At 40.0% G+C, this 16,609-nt stretch overlaps 2 protein-coding genes across 2 annotated transcripts in view; one reads left to right on the top strand and one right to left on the bottom strand.

Annotated features, from left to right (window-relative positions):
* The window catches only part of LOC137914175 (neprilysin-like), a 22,436-nt gene extending 15,996 nt beyond the window's left edge, over window positions 1-6,440 (top strand). The window contains exons 14-23 of the mRNA XM_068757781.1: window positions 904-1,002; window positions 1,096-1,173; window positions 1,404-1,507; window positions 1,854-1,912; window positions 2,037-2,156; window positions 2,453-2,586; window positions 2,737-2,802; window positions 3,333-3,428; window positions 3,528-3,604; window positions 3,678-6,440. Coding sequence (XP_068613882.1) covers window positions 904-1,002; window positions 1,096-1,173; window positions 1,404-1,507; window positions 1,854-1,912; window positions 2,037-2,156; window positions 2,453-2,586; window positions 2,737-2,802; window positions 3,333-3,428; window positions 3,528-3,604; window positions 3,678-3,777 — 933 coding nt within the window. The 3' untranslated portion in view covers window positions 3,778-6,440. The remainder of the gene's footprint in view (window positions 1-903; window positions 1,003-1,095; window positions 1,174-1,403; window positions 1,508-1,853; window positions 1,913-2,036; window positions 2,157-2,452; window positions 2,587-2,736; window positions 2,803-3,332; window positions 3,429-3,527; window positions 3,605-3,677) is intronic.
* LOC137914181 (extracellular calcium-sensing receptor-like) lies at window positions 6,103-16,609 on the bottom strand. The gene is made up of 12 exons (XM_068757787.1): window positions 16,485-16,609; window positions 16,048-16,351; window positions 15,732-15,818; window positions 15,530-15,637; window positions 15,270-15,436; window positions 14,680-15,157; window positions 14,312-14,542; window positions 14,067-14,190; window positions 13,505-13,977; window positions 13,002-13,414; window positions 6,306-6,362; window positions 6,103-6,187 (listed from the first exon to the last, which is right to left on the bottom strand). Exons 1-12 carry the CDS (start codon window positions 16,607-16,609, stop codon window positions 6,103-6,105), a joined length of 2,652 nt encoding a protein of 883 aa, XP_068613888.1.

Genomic DNA, 16,609 nt, shown 5'->3' with positions numbered 1-16,609 from the left:
TTTTAAAGCACAATGTTCTGCGATCTTTCTTTCAAAAGTAGAAAATCCCACCATTTTGATTCAACTTCCATAATGTCCCTCTGCCAGTATGGAATGGAATAGAATATAATCTATTATTGCATCCATCAACATTGTCACTAACATTTATGGTGAAAATATGTTTAGCAGCTCCACATGGCAGCAAGGCACACAAAAAACAACACAATTTATTAAGGTACTGCACTTGTTTGCTTAATACTGCTACTTACATATTATGTTGCTGCTTTTAGTAGCACAAAATTGAACTCCAAACTGTGGCCTATATCTTTAGGTGTACTTGAATATTTAAGGGTCTTAAGATGCAGAATGTGAATCATTACAGTATCAATAATATATCTGAAATGTTGCAACCAGTACAGCCGACACAGAGAATTTTGATGAGCGAAGTAGAAATGTTCTCAAAACCTTTCATAGGCTTCCACATTTCAATCCTCATTTTCAGTCTAAAAAACAATATGTTATTCTGTCTGGCATTGGCTCAGTTACTTAAGAAATAATAATATGATATGATGTTCCTGTTTATGTTCCATCTGTTAAATGAATCAGATCACTTGTAGATAATATTACCTGAGGTCACCAGACTCAGGGGACTGTGACCCCCTCAGTGCTTCTACAATGTCACAGAGCATATGTTGATATGTGATATGTGTAATGATGAGGCCTGGCACACGGAAGTGTGTTTTGATGACTGTGCTGCACAATATCTTGCAACATTTTTGCGTGAATGCTTTGAACTGGATCCTCTTTGAAAACCTTGTGAGAAAAACTCAAAATCTATAGACTGACAGCCTGTCAGCGTTTCTGAGTTATGTTTGACTGAATTTCTTCTTATCATGCGTTGGTGTGTGTGTGTGTGGGCATCAGATGGAGGAGATGATTAAAGACATTCGGGAAGTGTTTATTAGTAACCTTGATGAACTGACCTGGATGGATGCACAGGCCAAGAAAGCTGCCGAGGAGAAGGTATTGAGGATGATACATTTTATAACTCATCAACTCATCTTCTGTTCTTTGGGATATCTTATCTTATTAATCTTCTCTTCTACTGTCTTGCAGGCCCAAGCTATTCGGCAAAGGATTGGCTATTCTAATGACATCATGGATGATGAATACCTTAACAAAGAATACAAAGATGTGAGTGTCTGAAGAAGAAAAAAAGCAATTATGAATGTTTTTCTTCTTTCACTGAATTCGTGACAGTAGCGGAATGCGGAGTGGGTTCATTGAAGCTGCATAGCAGTGCTATCAGCGCGTCTTTGCGAAAGATTCCCTTTCATGAGTTTTTCTGGCACATATATGAACGAGTGTTGATCGCGCTTCTCAATCTTGGTTTTCTCTCCCCTCTGCCTGTGCGTTGGTGTTAGCTACTCTACAGTTCAGAGGAGTACTTTGAAAACGTCTTACAAAACCTGGAGCATGTTCAGAAGAAACGGCTGCGGAAACTCAGAGTCAAAGTCAACAAAGAGGAGTAAGACTCCCCATGGAGGACAGAATTCAATAATTGCTGGGCTGATATGTTTATTCAAGATTGGATATGAATAGTGAAGTATTTAAATCAGCAAAAATAAATTACTTTTTCCACGTATTGCGCTTCCGAATGACACGGCAGCTTGCATTCAGCATGGTGCATTCAGAATCTCCTACACAAACTCCTACTGGCAGACACAGCATTCCATTAAACACAGCGGGAAAGCTAATTTTAGATTGTTGTTATTTACCAGGGGTTGGTTTTGATATCTATCATTGAATTTGATTTGTGTGCACCATCGTCCCCTTTGTAGTCGCATTTTTAAATCCACTCTGGTTGTCTCCAGGTGGGTAACTGGAGCAGCTGTTGTTAATGCCTTCTACTCAACCAGCAAAAACCAAATAGGTATTTTTGTTGTTTCTTTTTTTCAAACGCATATGCAAAAGCAGACTAACTTCTAATATCACACGATAACTTCAATATGGACAATTTATGACATCTGTACCTATTAACCCCCCTTTGATGCTAGTGTTCCCAGCAGGAATTCTCCAACCACCTTTCTTCAGTAAAGGCCAGGCTAAATCTCTCAGCTATGGTGGGATCGGCATGGTAATAGGTCACGAGATCACACATGGCTTTGATGATAATGGTGAGATTTTCCACATTGTTGCCACTTTAACAGATTACACATATTTGGGTTGAAAGATCTCCCTTTCTGCAACTGGTATCACGTTCACTTCAACTCACAGTACTCATTTTCATTACATTTTGTGAAATGAAAATGTTTAATCTAACAAACGTCTGCAACCCAGAAAGAAAATAGAAATCACAACACACAAGAAGTGTTCCATTAAATGGTGATAGTTTAGCCACAATGTTATTGTTTTTTTCTCATTCATTAAAGATATGCAGCCGTCATTTCATGCATTTGTTTCCTTGTTTAAGGCCGTAACTATAATAAGGATGGTGATCTGAAGGATTGGTGGACGCCAGACTCCACTCGGAGGTTCCTGGAGCTGTCAAAATGCATTGTCAATCAATATAGCAACTTCTCATGGAACCTGGCCAATGGACTACATGTACGATGTCCTCGTGGATTTGGCTTTCACCATTTTGTCCTAATTTTTTGTAAAGGTTTTACAGAATTTACAGCAGCAACTCAATTATCACGACTGACCTTGCTATTTGTCTCTTTGTTTGTTTTTGTTACTTTTACCATCCTTTTATAGTTAAACGGTAATAGCACCCTCGGGGAAAACATTGCTGACAACGGAGGGATACGGCAGGCGTATCAGGTAATGAACCTGAAAACAAAAACATACAGCCCTCTTTAAGAGCCCTGTTTTAAAAATGAGAAAGATGCTATTCAATCTGTGGTTTGTATCATTGTCAACCTACTAACATTAATATAAAACAAGAAAGAACTTCACACAAAAAACATATATATATATAGGATAAACAAGATAAGGTTTGGGCTGAGGTGAACCAATATTTACAATTCACTGCATTTATTTACATAATCATTGTCAATGCAAGAAATCCTCTTTGAGCTCCTCCTTTTCAATCTAGTCACAATCAATGTAAAGGTTTACAAGCAATGAAAAACGTCTAATGAAGAAAGCTTAGCTAAAGGACCAATTCATCATTTATTATTCTCCTTCACTGAGGTCAATGACTGATACAGAGCAGTTACCGTATTATGAGGTCTTCAAACCACAGCTATGAAATATAGGATAGTGGTCGAGTATAGTAATGCATTATGTAATGATTTAAAAATATATTTCAAAGTAGTGTTTGGGTATAAATGTCAATGTTTGTCTTTTAGGCCTATACGAATTATGTGAAGGTGAACGGTGAGGAACCAGCCATGCCTGGCATTGACCTTTCCCATGACCAGCTCTTCTTCCTAAATTTTGCTCAGGTATAGAATGAGATGATGGATGGATGGATGATGGATGGATGGTCCGCCCGTCTGGCCATAACAGTCTATGCAGTGTAATCTAGCCTGTGTCTTTGCCAGGTCTGGTGTGGAACTCATCGACCAGAACAGGCAGTTAATGCCATCAAAGTTGATGTTCACAGTCCAGGGAAATTCAGGTACATTCACACCAATGGCATGTTTACATACAGCCACGTCAACCCTAACCCTATACATCCCTATGTACCACAGGGTACTGGGCTCCCTTCAGAACTTTCCAGAATTTGCCAAAGCATTCAACTGCAACAAGAGCAGCTACATGGTCCCTGAAAACATTTGCCGTGTGTGGTGATCCACAGACATCTGGGATGGTGTCTTCTCTCGTATGGATCGCCTCTGTCCCGATGCAGTACATCTCCCCTCTAACTGTTGGAGCATCCGTGGGGGTGGTGCTCCAGGGAAGTATAAGGTCCCCTGGCTTAGCTCTTTAATGCAAGCAAGTTAACCGACGCTGCAGCCTGCACTCCTTCCAAGATATACAGTGGACTGCACCCTTACAGACAGATGGGACACTGTCTAGCTGTGTCTCTGACTCTGATGTTTTAGTATGTCCAGTCAGACTGATTATTCTGCTACTCACTGGACAGAACAGTCCTTGTGTTTCTTCTCTCAATTTTCAGCTTGTTCTACTCATCATTTTTGAGGCTGCCATTGTGAATGTGCATTTGAGAAAGAAAGAGGGGGGCAGACAGACAATCATGTGAACCCACTGGCATAAGAGAACACCACACTCACCTACCCACACTTGTAACAGGGCTGAAGCGCTCTAATGTATGTGGGATTGAGCGTATGCTTCTCATAAAACCTGTGGTATTCAGTATATATAAATATATAAAAGAGAATATATAAATATATACTGAACATGATCATTGGCAGAATGTCAAATAAACCTTTAAGATGGTAATGAATCTTTGAACAGACAATCGACTTACATCAACAGACTCATTTTATATATACATTGATTGTACACTGTGCTACGAGGATTTCTACCTATTTTTTTCCTTCAAACTGTCATGCCTTACATGATCTGTAGTTCTTAAGCGTGTGAGACTCTGTGTATGAATTTGTATGACGAGCAAATGTATAATCACTGCAACACTATGGAACAATCTGTATTTGTGCCCCATGCATTTTTGTTGTTGCCATGATTACACTAGCACATCTAGCAAGTGCAGTGCAAGGCATAGCAAGCCAACTAATATGTTTGAGCCAGCAGCAAGAAGCACCCCTCAGCATCTACTGTACTTTGCAGCCTTCCACAAGGCTAAAGTGACTATAAATAAGTCCATGAATTACTCTGCTTTTGCCAATTTGACACTCTTTTTCTGTTCTAACCTTCTTTTGTCAAAGTGATCTTCAACCTCTTGATGATCTCCAGAAATGCTGTTTAAGTTCATCCTCTTGCTCTGTCTCCTGCCTTTGGGTCCTGCAGCCATTCTTGCACCACAGTCAACTGCGTTCTTATGCTCATGACAACCTTCTCCTCAAGGCACTCTAAAGCGCCAGAACGAGCAATACAAGAAAATCACATGAAATGCTTTTTTCTACTGTTCGATTAGAAGAACATCAGCACTCTCATGTCTTGGTGCTACTGCCAGTGGCTCTTTAGATGATCTTGGCTAAGCATTAGGATTGGAAACAGTTAATCTGGTTAGCTAAAACTCTTCAAGCATCTATGAAGTGCATTAGGTTCTGTAGTTTGAAAAGCAAAGTTAAATGAAAAAGAACACCTTGCGCTTTTCTGCTGTGCATGTGTTGGATTGGTTCCTTGCCTGCAGCACTGACTTCCAGGAGTCTCCAACCAGCTGCCTGGGATTCATTTTCTCTTGATTAAAGCAAACACAATTTGATCTGTTGATAATGATAAGCTCTTGTCCTGTTTCCAGTCTTTGTGCTAAGCTAACTAATCACCCTGGCTTCAGCTCTATATTTTGCAGACCAATATAAGAGTTAAATCAGTCATATTCAACTAACCTGCACGCAAGTGTCTTTAATGACAGATTAAACAATTCACTGTTAATAGTATAATAATTTAGAAATTTATCAGTTTGATCTTGTTTAAATCTGCCATTGTAGCCATATATATGTATGATTCTTTTACACACTGAAGCAAAAGTAAATTGATAAACTATATAGAGTTGAGCCATTGTGAATTTTTTTTTTTTTTTGTATTTTAAACTGTGGTCTAACTTTTTGCTTTTTGCTTGAAAAGGATTTTTCAAGAAGTGCACACTTATTTTTTTCCCTGAATGTTAAAGTTGTTCCACTGCATCAACGTGAGAGGAGTATACCAGATAAGGGAGTATAGTTTCATCCTCTAACCGAGGAGTAAGGGAAAATAAAGGACAAGTTAATTTAAATGCAACATTAGCCCCGATGTTTTCACTCTAATTGGACTTTTATGTATGGAAAGGGAATATGTGAAGCTGGCAAAACATAAAAAGTACCATGTCTTTATGGCTGCACCCAAATATGTCCCCTACTACAATGAACCGGTAAGAGCATTACCTGTCCAAGTGATGCCTTGAAACTGCAGATGCAAACAGTCCAGGATGTACAGGGAATAAGAAAAACAATTTTAGAAGTTCAGAGGCAAATGAAAGAGCCGAAGAGAGTTTCAAGACACAGGATTTATAAGATGAGGTGCCAAGTAGAACCACCAGAAATATGGCCGAACTCTGAGGCCAAGTATCAGGAATATCCTGTGGAATTGGGGGTTTAGAGTTAGAAGGACCAGCAATAATACACCCTTGTCCAGATAAACAAACCTGTTGTTGACAAATTCACAATGTTACTTGTATTTATTACTATTATTTATACCACATTATACGATACAGCCAGGAGGGGATTATGCAGTATTGTTTTAACTGCTTGCCTCTAACGTGAATACGCTTTTACATCAACTTCCACATTCTATAGAGTTGACTTTAAATGTCACCAGAACCCCACCTCTCTAACAGCTTTAGAATTTCTTAAGAATGTTATTCTTCAATCTATCTTAAATATTGTTTAAAGAAAATAACATCAAATTAAACTTGTATGACTAAATATTGTTATCAGGTGAATATCAGCTGAAATTGCATATTTACCCTTCAGCGTACCCTTTCGATCTCGCAACCTGGAAGCACGCTGGCAGATGACTGATTCACACCCCCCCGCTTTCCTCGTGATCGCTCCCTCCCTGTCTCTGCAGCTATGTTTAATAACATCACAGCTAAGATTACAGCACCTCAGCGTATTCCACGGGAGCTGCACAGAGCACATTTTAAAAGACTGGGGTTTTACTCTCACATGGTCTGAGGTTCTAAAATTAACAAGAATTGTAAACTTGATGTGAAAATATATTTGTTAGTCTAATCTTGAGGCAGTCATTAGAATGTCATCCAAGCTAGACCTTTAGTTTTTGCTTTGACTACCAGATTCTGCTCCCCTCTATTGCCCTCCAGTCATAAAACGACTCAGCTTTCCTTTAGGTGCCCTTTGGATGACTCTGCCAGTGGGTGTTTATGGGGGTCGACCCTATGGGTTCTGGAATGCCCATCAATATGAGCCTGGGCCAATGTTTGGTGACTAAGGTCTAGGAAGGGGAGCACAACGCAAATGCATGCATGACATCGACCAAAGCACACATTTACATGCACAAAAATGCACATTTTGCACTTCATAATTGAGAAGGTTTTTCAGACAGATTAATTAGAGTGGGTGCTGCAAATGGGCCCTTGATTTGAAAGAAGCATTTGTGAAGTGCACTCTCACTGTGCTCTTACTGTTAAAGGCCACTGATAATGATCTGAGTCTGAATTTTACTAAGCAGCACAATTTGCTGCAAAAAGGTTTAACTGTCAAAATCTTTGACATGCATGTATTTTTCTGGCATTTGTGAAAATTAGTCTCACCCTCACTCTTATTAATGTTCTTGATTTAATACATGCATTAAGCAACTTATTCAACAGCACTGCTCTTACTCAGTGCATGAGTTCAGCTATAAAAAAAATGGCTAGCTCCACATTTCAGAAAATAATGTCTATTCACATGTTGGATTTATGTATTTGAATAAGTGAGACTCTGTATATCTAATAGTATAACTGTCAGAAGTGATATGCAGCACTTCTGAAATGTTGATATAAGCACAAGAATCACAATAAGTCTAAAACAAACATCTATTCAAAATACCATATAATAGGCATAATTAATTATGATGTATTTCAAGTATTTCGTCTTTCATTTCCAACGTCAATTTCTAGTGAAAGTCTAAAGCAAAAACATTTCCTCCAGATCTGTGTGAGAACTCTTTCTTTCAATCTCCTGCTTTGAGCCTTGACAGAGGTGTGCTTCCTGAATAATGAATGTAAAACAGTGACCTCCTGTGGTTGTGCAATATGTCTGTACTGATCAAATGAGAAAGTGGCGATTGTACATTTTGTATATCCTGGAGCCCATCCCATCAGAGATTGGGTGAGAAGCAGGGATCAACTTGAACAGGTTGTTATATTTGTGATGGAACCAACATATATTCACACTCTCATTCACACCTATGGAGAGTCTTGGAATACGCCTATATTGCATATTTCTTAGATGGTGGGAGCAATCTGCAGAACTCCGAGTACACCAGAACAACAACATGTAAACTTCACACAGAGAGGTCCGGACTCCGGAGCATGGATTCCAACCCAGAACCGCCTTGTTGTGAGGCGGCAGTGATTACCATTACACACCATGCTGTGATTGACTTAATATTAAGAGTTACGTATTAGTTTACATTCATCAATTTTCTTGTGGATGAGATGACCTATACATATGATAAATTATCGAGCCAATCCTCATATTTCCAGGCCCACCCATTAGCTACTGCTTCAAATCGGGGACTCCTCCATACTCAGACAGTACAGACGGTTTCGACCTACTTGCACCCATATGTTCAGACACTTTTGTTCAGACGGTATATAGTTGCTTTCACATTTTTATTGACTGAATGGTTAGGGTTGGCCAAGGGCCATGCAGGTCACCAGCCAAATTGTCTGAACATAAACTGAGCAATGTCGTTATCCCCTTCAAATTAACAGGCGTTATCACACTTGTCTGATAATTAACAACCAACCAGCAACAGTTTATGTTAGACAATTGGGGTTTTATGCGACTTTTAACTCCCACTTAGCTTGGAAGCTAATTTTGTTTACTTCTGCATGCCTGCTGCCTTCCTTTTGTTTTTATTCTTTATTTTAGATAAGGTAAAGGTGATGCAGCTTCATTTTTCTACAAGGTAAGACATGAGAGTAAAAAGAATTCTGAAGTAAAAAAATATAAAAGTTAATATCCCAAACTGTCTAACTTTACCTTTAAATGGCTATGAAGAAATAAATGAGGCAAGGAGAGGAGTAGTAACAACCAAATTCCATTGAAAGGCTCTCCAGGCTAGCATTGAAGAGGAGATATTAGGTTGGGTCGAAACCGGAGAGCACAAAAGAAAGAGAGGCTGCAAGAAAGGGAGAAAGCATTAAAGAGAGGACGCTCGTAGTGTAATTAAAATAAGCTCAGTGAGCTGCATGTAAGATATAAGAGCCGTATCAGCCGCTCTCATCAAGCTCTCAGCACGAGAGGAGATCAGACCAGAAGAGAGGAGAGGAGAGGAGAGGAGAGGAGAGGCCATCATCAGTGGAAGAAATATGGGAACGGATTATTTACATAGAACAATCCAGTCCCTGATATCGCTGATTAATGTGGTATTTTTCATCAGAATTTTCATCAGATGAAGAGTTTTGTTTGGATTACTCCGAATATGAAAGGTTTTTACATTACCTCAGCTAATGACATTTTGTTTTCAAGGCTGTTTATTTTTAAATTCACACAATATCTTTAAAGATCTTGACAGATTTTAGTGAGATATTGTAAAGTGGAGGCCCACGAGGAGGGGTGGGGGTTCATTATATCTTGAGGTGTATCGGAGGGTAGATCCTTCAGGGTTTTTTGCAGTTTTGGCAAATGTTTGCGCGGTTGGAGTTTCCCTTTAGGCAGAGGGAAATTGTAAAGGTAAACATTTGACCAGTTTGAGTATATTCCGAGATTTCTATCCCTGGTAATCTGAATGAACACAGATGAGTTGTGTTAAATCCACCCCGCATTGACTTTTAATTCCTCCCCTCTACTGCTTTAACACATATACTTTTTCTCCTTCTGCCCAGCCACTCGCATGTGGCAACGGTTTCTGCAAATCTGCTCTTCTTTCCTTTGTTGTTCCTAGAGAAGACCTGTCACCGCTCTTTCTTACACTACCTATCATCGTCTTTACTGAGTTTAAGAATGTTTTTTTTTTGTGAGCTAACAGGGAAAAAAGTTTGAATGGTTTAAATGAGGTATATTGTTTCTGTGTATTTGCAGTAAAGGAAATAAACTCTAAACCCAATCTCCTGGACAACATTGCCCTGGGCTGTCTGGCAGTACGCCTGGCAGAGAGCAGCACTCAGCCATAACCTTTATAACAGGACAGGAAGTTTGCTTGGCAGATCCAGAATGTGGATCCGAGCTGACCATAGTCCAAGTTATTGTTGGCATTTTATCCTCTATGCTGCGGAAAACACCTTTGGAGTCTTATATATTGCCGTAATAAACGTAGTTGATGTGTTGTAAGCGTAAAACAATGACTCTGCTTGTACTGTAAGTTTGGTATCACAGAGCGATATATTTGTCTCGTCTTGTTCAGTTTTACACAGATGCATCATGATATTCAGATACATGAACTGTGCTACAAAGATCTCAGTCTATACCTCCTGTGGATTCCATGAGATGTTAGTTTGCAAGCTTTCTTTGTGTTCATGTAGGTTTTCTCTTTCCATTTTTTATGAATCAACACACACACGCACTCAAGAACTAGAAAATATTTAATCAGTGCATTTGATGAAAACACCAGTATCGATGGCATTGTACATGACATTACTAAAGGCAATAATTTTGAAATTACTCTGCAGAATATCTGCATAAGGAGAAATTAATATCTCATTATAGAATCTTGAGTTGCGTTTTCACCTTGATAGGCCGAAATACACTTTCACTCATCACTTGTGTTTATGCTGCACTCTGTGAAAACTGTTCACTCAATCATCCTCATCATCACTACTATCACTTCCATTCGAGGGTTTTCTGAGGCCTTCAGAATATTCCCTGCCATATATAATGTAGGCAATCACATGGACCCAGTGAATAGCACTATTGTGGCAGAGCCATTTGTTATGACTGTAGTTTCTATGCTGTTCTTCCTGACTCTAAAACTGTCTCTCATTCAGATAATAGGAGAAAAACTCTGTAGAACAGGGGTGTCAAACTCATTTTCTCCAAGGGCCACATCAGCATTATGGCTGCCCTCAAAGGGCCAGTTGTAATGGTAACACAGTGTGAATGCAACTAAATGTAGTTTAAAATAAATGTAACTAGTCCTTATCATGCTGCTAAATAACTGTATTTATTACTTATTACTACTACATACTTAATTAAGTTACAAAGTACAAACATTACATTTGGATAGCTTACTGCTGTAATTACCTCCGCCTCGCCTCGGCGGAGATAATTTTGTCACAGTTGAGAGAGGCAGAACTGCAGTAAAACCAACAATTGCGGGCCACAGCAAAATGACGTGGCGGACCACATTTGGCCCCTGGACCTTGAGTTTGACACATATGCTGTAGAAAAATGTGGTTTTAGTGAGGAAAAATAAAACACAAAGCACACTGTCAGCATTGTTTCTAATGAAAACAGAATTTAGGCCATGGTTTCAGTATTTTCCAATTAATGCATCATTCAATCAATTTGCATAATATAATACATACACATATACATGAAGTCTTGATTACATCTCTGAGTTTCCCTCCTGTGTTTACGCTCTAATTGTCTAAACAATATTGCCACATTTATTGTCCTTTTCGAGTGTCCTTAAGAGTCAGATTCACACAAATCCTTGATTATACGCTTTGATCAGTCTTTGACGCACTACTTTTTTGGCAGCATGCTTTTAATTTGACGGGCTTTTTTCAAGTGCAGAGATTTATCATTGAAATCATCTGGAATTACAAGTTGAAATGAAAACAAAATGTGAACTATGTAGGGACTCCAATGTCTTGCTATAATCTGTGTAAGGAGAGAAGACAATCAAATAATGCAAAATGTCCTGAAATATAGAAAGAGTACAATTTAGAAATAAATATAAATGGAGTGAAAAACTATGATTAAAACCCTGCTGTTCACTGATATTTTTCTCCTCTTCATACTGATGGATATTCAATGTTTCTCCGTCTTCCGATTTATTTTTTCAATGCCTTGGATGGAGCGGTAGCTCTGTCAATGGTACATGCCTGTATAGTTCCAGCTGTATCCAGCAGGAAACATGTCTGATGTTTTAGTTTGTATTGTAGGGAACATATATGTGCTATGTTTGTATGTAAAGGCCTCCAGAGTACCAGGATTTAATTAACCAATGACAGCTTGATTTCCACAGAGCATACCTCAGAGACGCTGGGCCTCATCATTCTATCTCGGGTCAAATCAGCATGGACACTGCTGCCAAGTCCCATTCGGATCTAGCAGTGAGCCATCCTTCACATTCCAACTGAGAACATCCAGGGAGTGTCAAATAGCTGAAGAAACAATACCATAAAATGATTTTTTGTGTTTCCTTTGGCAAACCGTAAACTACTTGAGTTATCGTGTTTTTAACATGGGTTAGAAGCAGACCACAGAATGCTCATAGAACGACATCACAACTCTTTTCTCCCTATAATTATACACTGTAGAAAAAATATGAACACTTTGATCCCATTTTACAAGAGTTGAAGTTGAAGAGCCCAAACATAATTCATGCACACATACAAAAAAGATAATTTGAATCCTTGTTAGTGAGTGTTTGCCCATAATCCAGTGACCTGACCTGTTTAGCATATCAAAATGCTGATTGACATGATTACTTCACAGGTGTGCATTAAATCACAATATGTTCCCACCACTCTTCATCAAAAAGTGGAAACTCTCATTGCTGAGACAGTAACAGCTCATGGATGAGCTGATTAAACAGCATCACAATTGCGCAGGTGACAGGCATCCGTTTTATTGCCAGTATTGCTGTTTCTATACAGTATAGTATTTGGTAAACACAGAGTCAGTGAACAAATTAATTAGTGATCTTAATATATTCTGTCCTGTCACCACAGAAAAAAAAATATTACATCACTATAATAGAGAGGTGGAAATGGTACTTGGGAAAATACATAAATGCATCTGCATTAGAGTAAAGCATTTTTCCTGCTGTAAAAATAGATGACAGCGACATTTACAGCAAACTACTACCACCTGGTGGTGAAATGGAACTGTTCTTATTTAAGGACAGGCTGCCACCACCAGCTTGTCTCTAAAAAGTCACACATTGATGTGAAGCGAGTCAAGCATATATTTTATTTTCTGAGAAATCATTAGAATCCCATAACAGTAAATGTGATACATTGAACCTGCTAAAATTTGCCAGACATAGTTTTTGACATCAGACATTTCCTTGTGTTCTTTTCAGGCCTTAGAAGGATTATATAGCACTTTGGTGCAAATATGCAGCCCAGCAGTCCATAACTGGATGCCAAAATAGCAAACACCTCAGTGACCGTGGCGTACTTCCCCGGAGAACTGATGTAGGCAGGAACAAAAGCAACCCACACTGCACAGAAAATGAGCATGCTAAAGGTGATGAGCTTGGTCTCGTTGAAATGATCTGGTAGTTTCCGTGCCAGAAAGGCCAATAAAAGGCAAAGGCAGGCCAGCAGACCAATGTAGCCCAGAACGAGAGCAAAAGCTACGGGTGAACCTTCGTCACACAAGAGAATGATATCAGCACTCCCGCGCCGTATCAGTTGTTGAGGACTGGGAGGAGCAACGACAAGCCACACAGTACATATGACTGCCTGCATAAAAGGAATATCATTTTATGTATTTTTAAAATTTAAATAAATATATCCCAAAAATAGTTGAGCCACATTAAATGAAGTCCTCACCTGGACCAGGGTACTTAAAGCAATGATTGCCTTTTGCTGCAAAGGTCCGAACCATTTCATGATGCTGCTGCCATGCAGTGTAGGCTTAAAGGCCATGAGCACCACAATAGTCTTCCCCAGGATACAAGATATACAGAGGACAAAGGTGATCGCGAACGCTGTCTGTCGCAACATGCAGGACCACACAGAGGGCCGTCCGATGAACGTCAGCGAACACAGGAAACATAGAGTCAAGGAGAAGAGCAGCAGGAAGCTCAAGTCTGAATTGTTGGCCCTGACAATGGCAGAGGTCCTGTGGTAGGAGAATAAGAAGACCACAGCACAGGTACAGAAGGAGCCAAGGAGGGAAACAGCCATTAATGTGATGCCCATGGTGTCACTAAAGGAGAGAAACTCCACATGTTTAGGGACACAGGCCGTCCTCTCAGCATTTGACCAGAACTCCGGCAGGCACTGCACACACTCTATGGCATCTAAAAGAAGACAAGAAGTCTTCAGCTGCTGTACTGTAGCTTTACCTTTGCAGCACTGGGTTAGAATTACAAACACACTGTTTTCTCACCAGTTTGATTGCTTATATGCCCTGCTGTACAAATCACACAGTCATGGCAGCATATTGGTAAGTTTGGTCTGACTGCCTTGCGAGTACCTCGGGGACAATTACTGCTGCATACTGACAAAGGAACCTGAGGACAGGCAGAGACAGGACAAGCAGAGACAGATACCTCACTGCTCATAAAACAGTCACTAAAAGAAATAAACAAATGATTGCAATTAAAGCCGATGAGGATTTCTCGAGATTCATACTTCAGTTTGGTTGCCATTCCAAACAACATTTTTTTCTTGTATCTGAAGTTTTGTCTCTCCGCTTGTAGTGCTCTCGTCAAATTTTCCAATGTTAACAAACTCAATTTCTCCGTTTGGTTTCAAGTACCAGGAAACCAGGTCATACACGGCTGCAGGGTCACCATTCTCATCAAACATCATTTCATCACCAAATGAGGTCATGTGTCCCACCTGTCTTATGTAATAAAGCAGCTGAGGGAAGAATGTGCTCACAATGAAAATGATGTGTAATATCATCGTGCATCAATATTTGCTCTTGGTACATTTACTGTTATGAGTGTAATATTACTATTGGTTTACACTGAATCTGTGAAATTGTGAGATGGTACCTGCCGAGGCTGTATTCTGTCTGTTTCTGGACAGGCCTGCAGAGGAAATGGTGCATTTCCTTTCACACAACGTTTCATTGCGTTGAGTGCATGAGCGATGGCATACACAGCCTTATAGACATTGTAGGAAATCCTTAGTTGCGAGACATCTGAGTAGATATTTCTCACAGTCCCCAGCTCTTCTGTTCCAGTGCATGGAGGCTTACCCTGAATATCATGTTGATGACCTTCAGCCTGGACACCCAGGCTGCACTGAAACACCTCTTCCCAGAATGGCATTAGGAAGGGGTCCCTGCGGGAATCTGTGCTCAAGGGGTCCAATTGAAGCAGAAAGTCTTGTAACCCAGGGATATCTGCTCGCCGAATTGCAAATCCCATTGAACCTTGCAGGATATGGTGGTACTTTTTGGGGTTAGAGAGGACAGCAGCTGTGCTCCAAGCTTCACTGGCCAGCCACTGTATTCCAATCAACCCCACTCTAAATTCAAGGAATATATAGACGGATGATTTACAGAAATAAACACACCAGAAATTCCCATTTGAGAACTCTATCATTAATAAATGATGGATCCCATACACTAGCATCATACCTGAGTACTTCATTAAACAATGTAGCTGCATCTTGTTCCACAGCGAACACTAGGATCACTCGAGCTGCAGAGGAGCTGATTTTGGACACGATAGTTGAAATTGCAGCCTGTTCTTTAATTTTAGGTATGATCTCATAGACGGCAACACAAGCACCAAACCTTCTGACCTAAGAGTGCAATGTGGGAGATACACGACAACCTAGTTTGTCCCATGTTTGCAGTAAATTCAAGTTATGGAGTCAAAGCTGTGTGTGACCCACCTCGTCGGCAAAGATGCGCGCTCCACCACGGCCGTAGGCGTCGTCCCCTGCAATGACACCCACCCATGTCCAGCCAAAATACTTGACAAGTTGTACTAGTGCACCTACCTGGAGAAAGATAGAGGAAGAGATCATGATTGATTGGTTTTGCTTGAGAAATGTTTATTATTTGTGTACAGAAATTGTATCTGCTAACTCTAACCTGAAATAAGTCACTGGGCATGGTTCGTAAAAAGGTAGGAAACTCCTTTTTGTCACTTAAACAGGCACAGCTGGAGAAATAACTAACCTAAATAGAGGAAGAGACCATGTGACTTTACGTTATACTCCAGCAAGGAACAATCTTCTGTTTTCAACATCAGTTAGCTGGATGTATGACAAGGTTTAAGCCAACAGTGTTGGCCTTGATAATAAACTTTGAACCTCCCCACATAGTAAAGACAAAAAACTGTTAGCCAGGCCAGCTTGAATAGAGAGGATATCACTGTTATAGAGTAAAATATCTATAAATAGTTTACCTGTGGCACATTCAAGACTCCCAGGATACGTGCCACCACTAGAGACTGAGTGGAGCCTCCATCTCCTATCACTGCGGGTATGGCCCCATGACAGGTGCCTTTACGCTGCATCTCCCCATCAACCCATGAATCCTTCTTGCTCCCCATTAATGCCATAGCAGCCTTCAAAGCCTGATGAGGCGTACTGCACGAATCATGGATCTGATACCCCAGAGTGATGTTGGGAAGGAGTGTACCATTTCTGTTAATCTCCTCAATGGCAAAGATCATAGTTTGCATCCATCGAAATGTCCGGAAGTTAAATCTGGAAGCAGAAGAGAGGATCATTTGAGGCAAAGATTGAAGCAATTTGAAAATAAACTAAAAATCAAGTTCAAACCTATGGGAGCTAGATTTTGTTGGGCATGTGAAATTACATTTAGTTTAAAATTACTTACTTGGTGCATTGTGTCTTTGGAGTCACTGTGGTGAAGGACAGACTGGGTTCCACCACCATGTCGTGAAGGGAGAAGAGTCCCCCCAACATGATGTCCCCCTTTTTCTCCAGCACAGGCAGAGACAT

The sequence above is a fragment of the Brachionichthys hirsutus genome, unplaced genomic scaffold (assembly GCF_040956055.1).
Source record: "Brachionichthys hirsutus isolate HB-005 unplaced genomic scaffold, CSIRO-AGI_Bhir_v1 contig_955, whole genome shotgun sequence".
NCBI classification, from domain to species: Eukaryota; Metazoa; Chordata; class Actinopteri; order Lophiiformes; family Brachionichthyidae; genus Brachionichthys; species Brachionichthys hirsutus.
This window is presented reverse-complemented; position numbering and strand designations above follow the sequence as displayed.

Bases quoted from the DNA above. Each gene is read 5' to 3' on its own strand.
- LOC137914181 (XM_068757787.1), bottom strand. From the start codon at position 16,609: ATGTCTCTGCCTGTGCTGGAGAAAAAGGGGGACATCATGTTGGGGGGA. The intron at 16,352-16,484 runs GTAAGTAATTTT...TTCTGCTTCCAG, and splicing joins CCAAAGACACAATGCACCAA to ATTTAACTTCCGGACATTTC. The intron at 6,363-13,001 runs GTCAAAAACTAT...TATTCACGTTAG, and splicing joins AACACAAGGAAATGTCTGAT to AGGCAAGCAGTTAAAACAAT.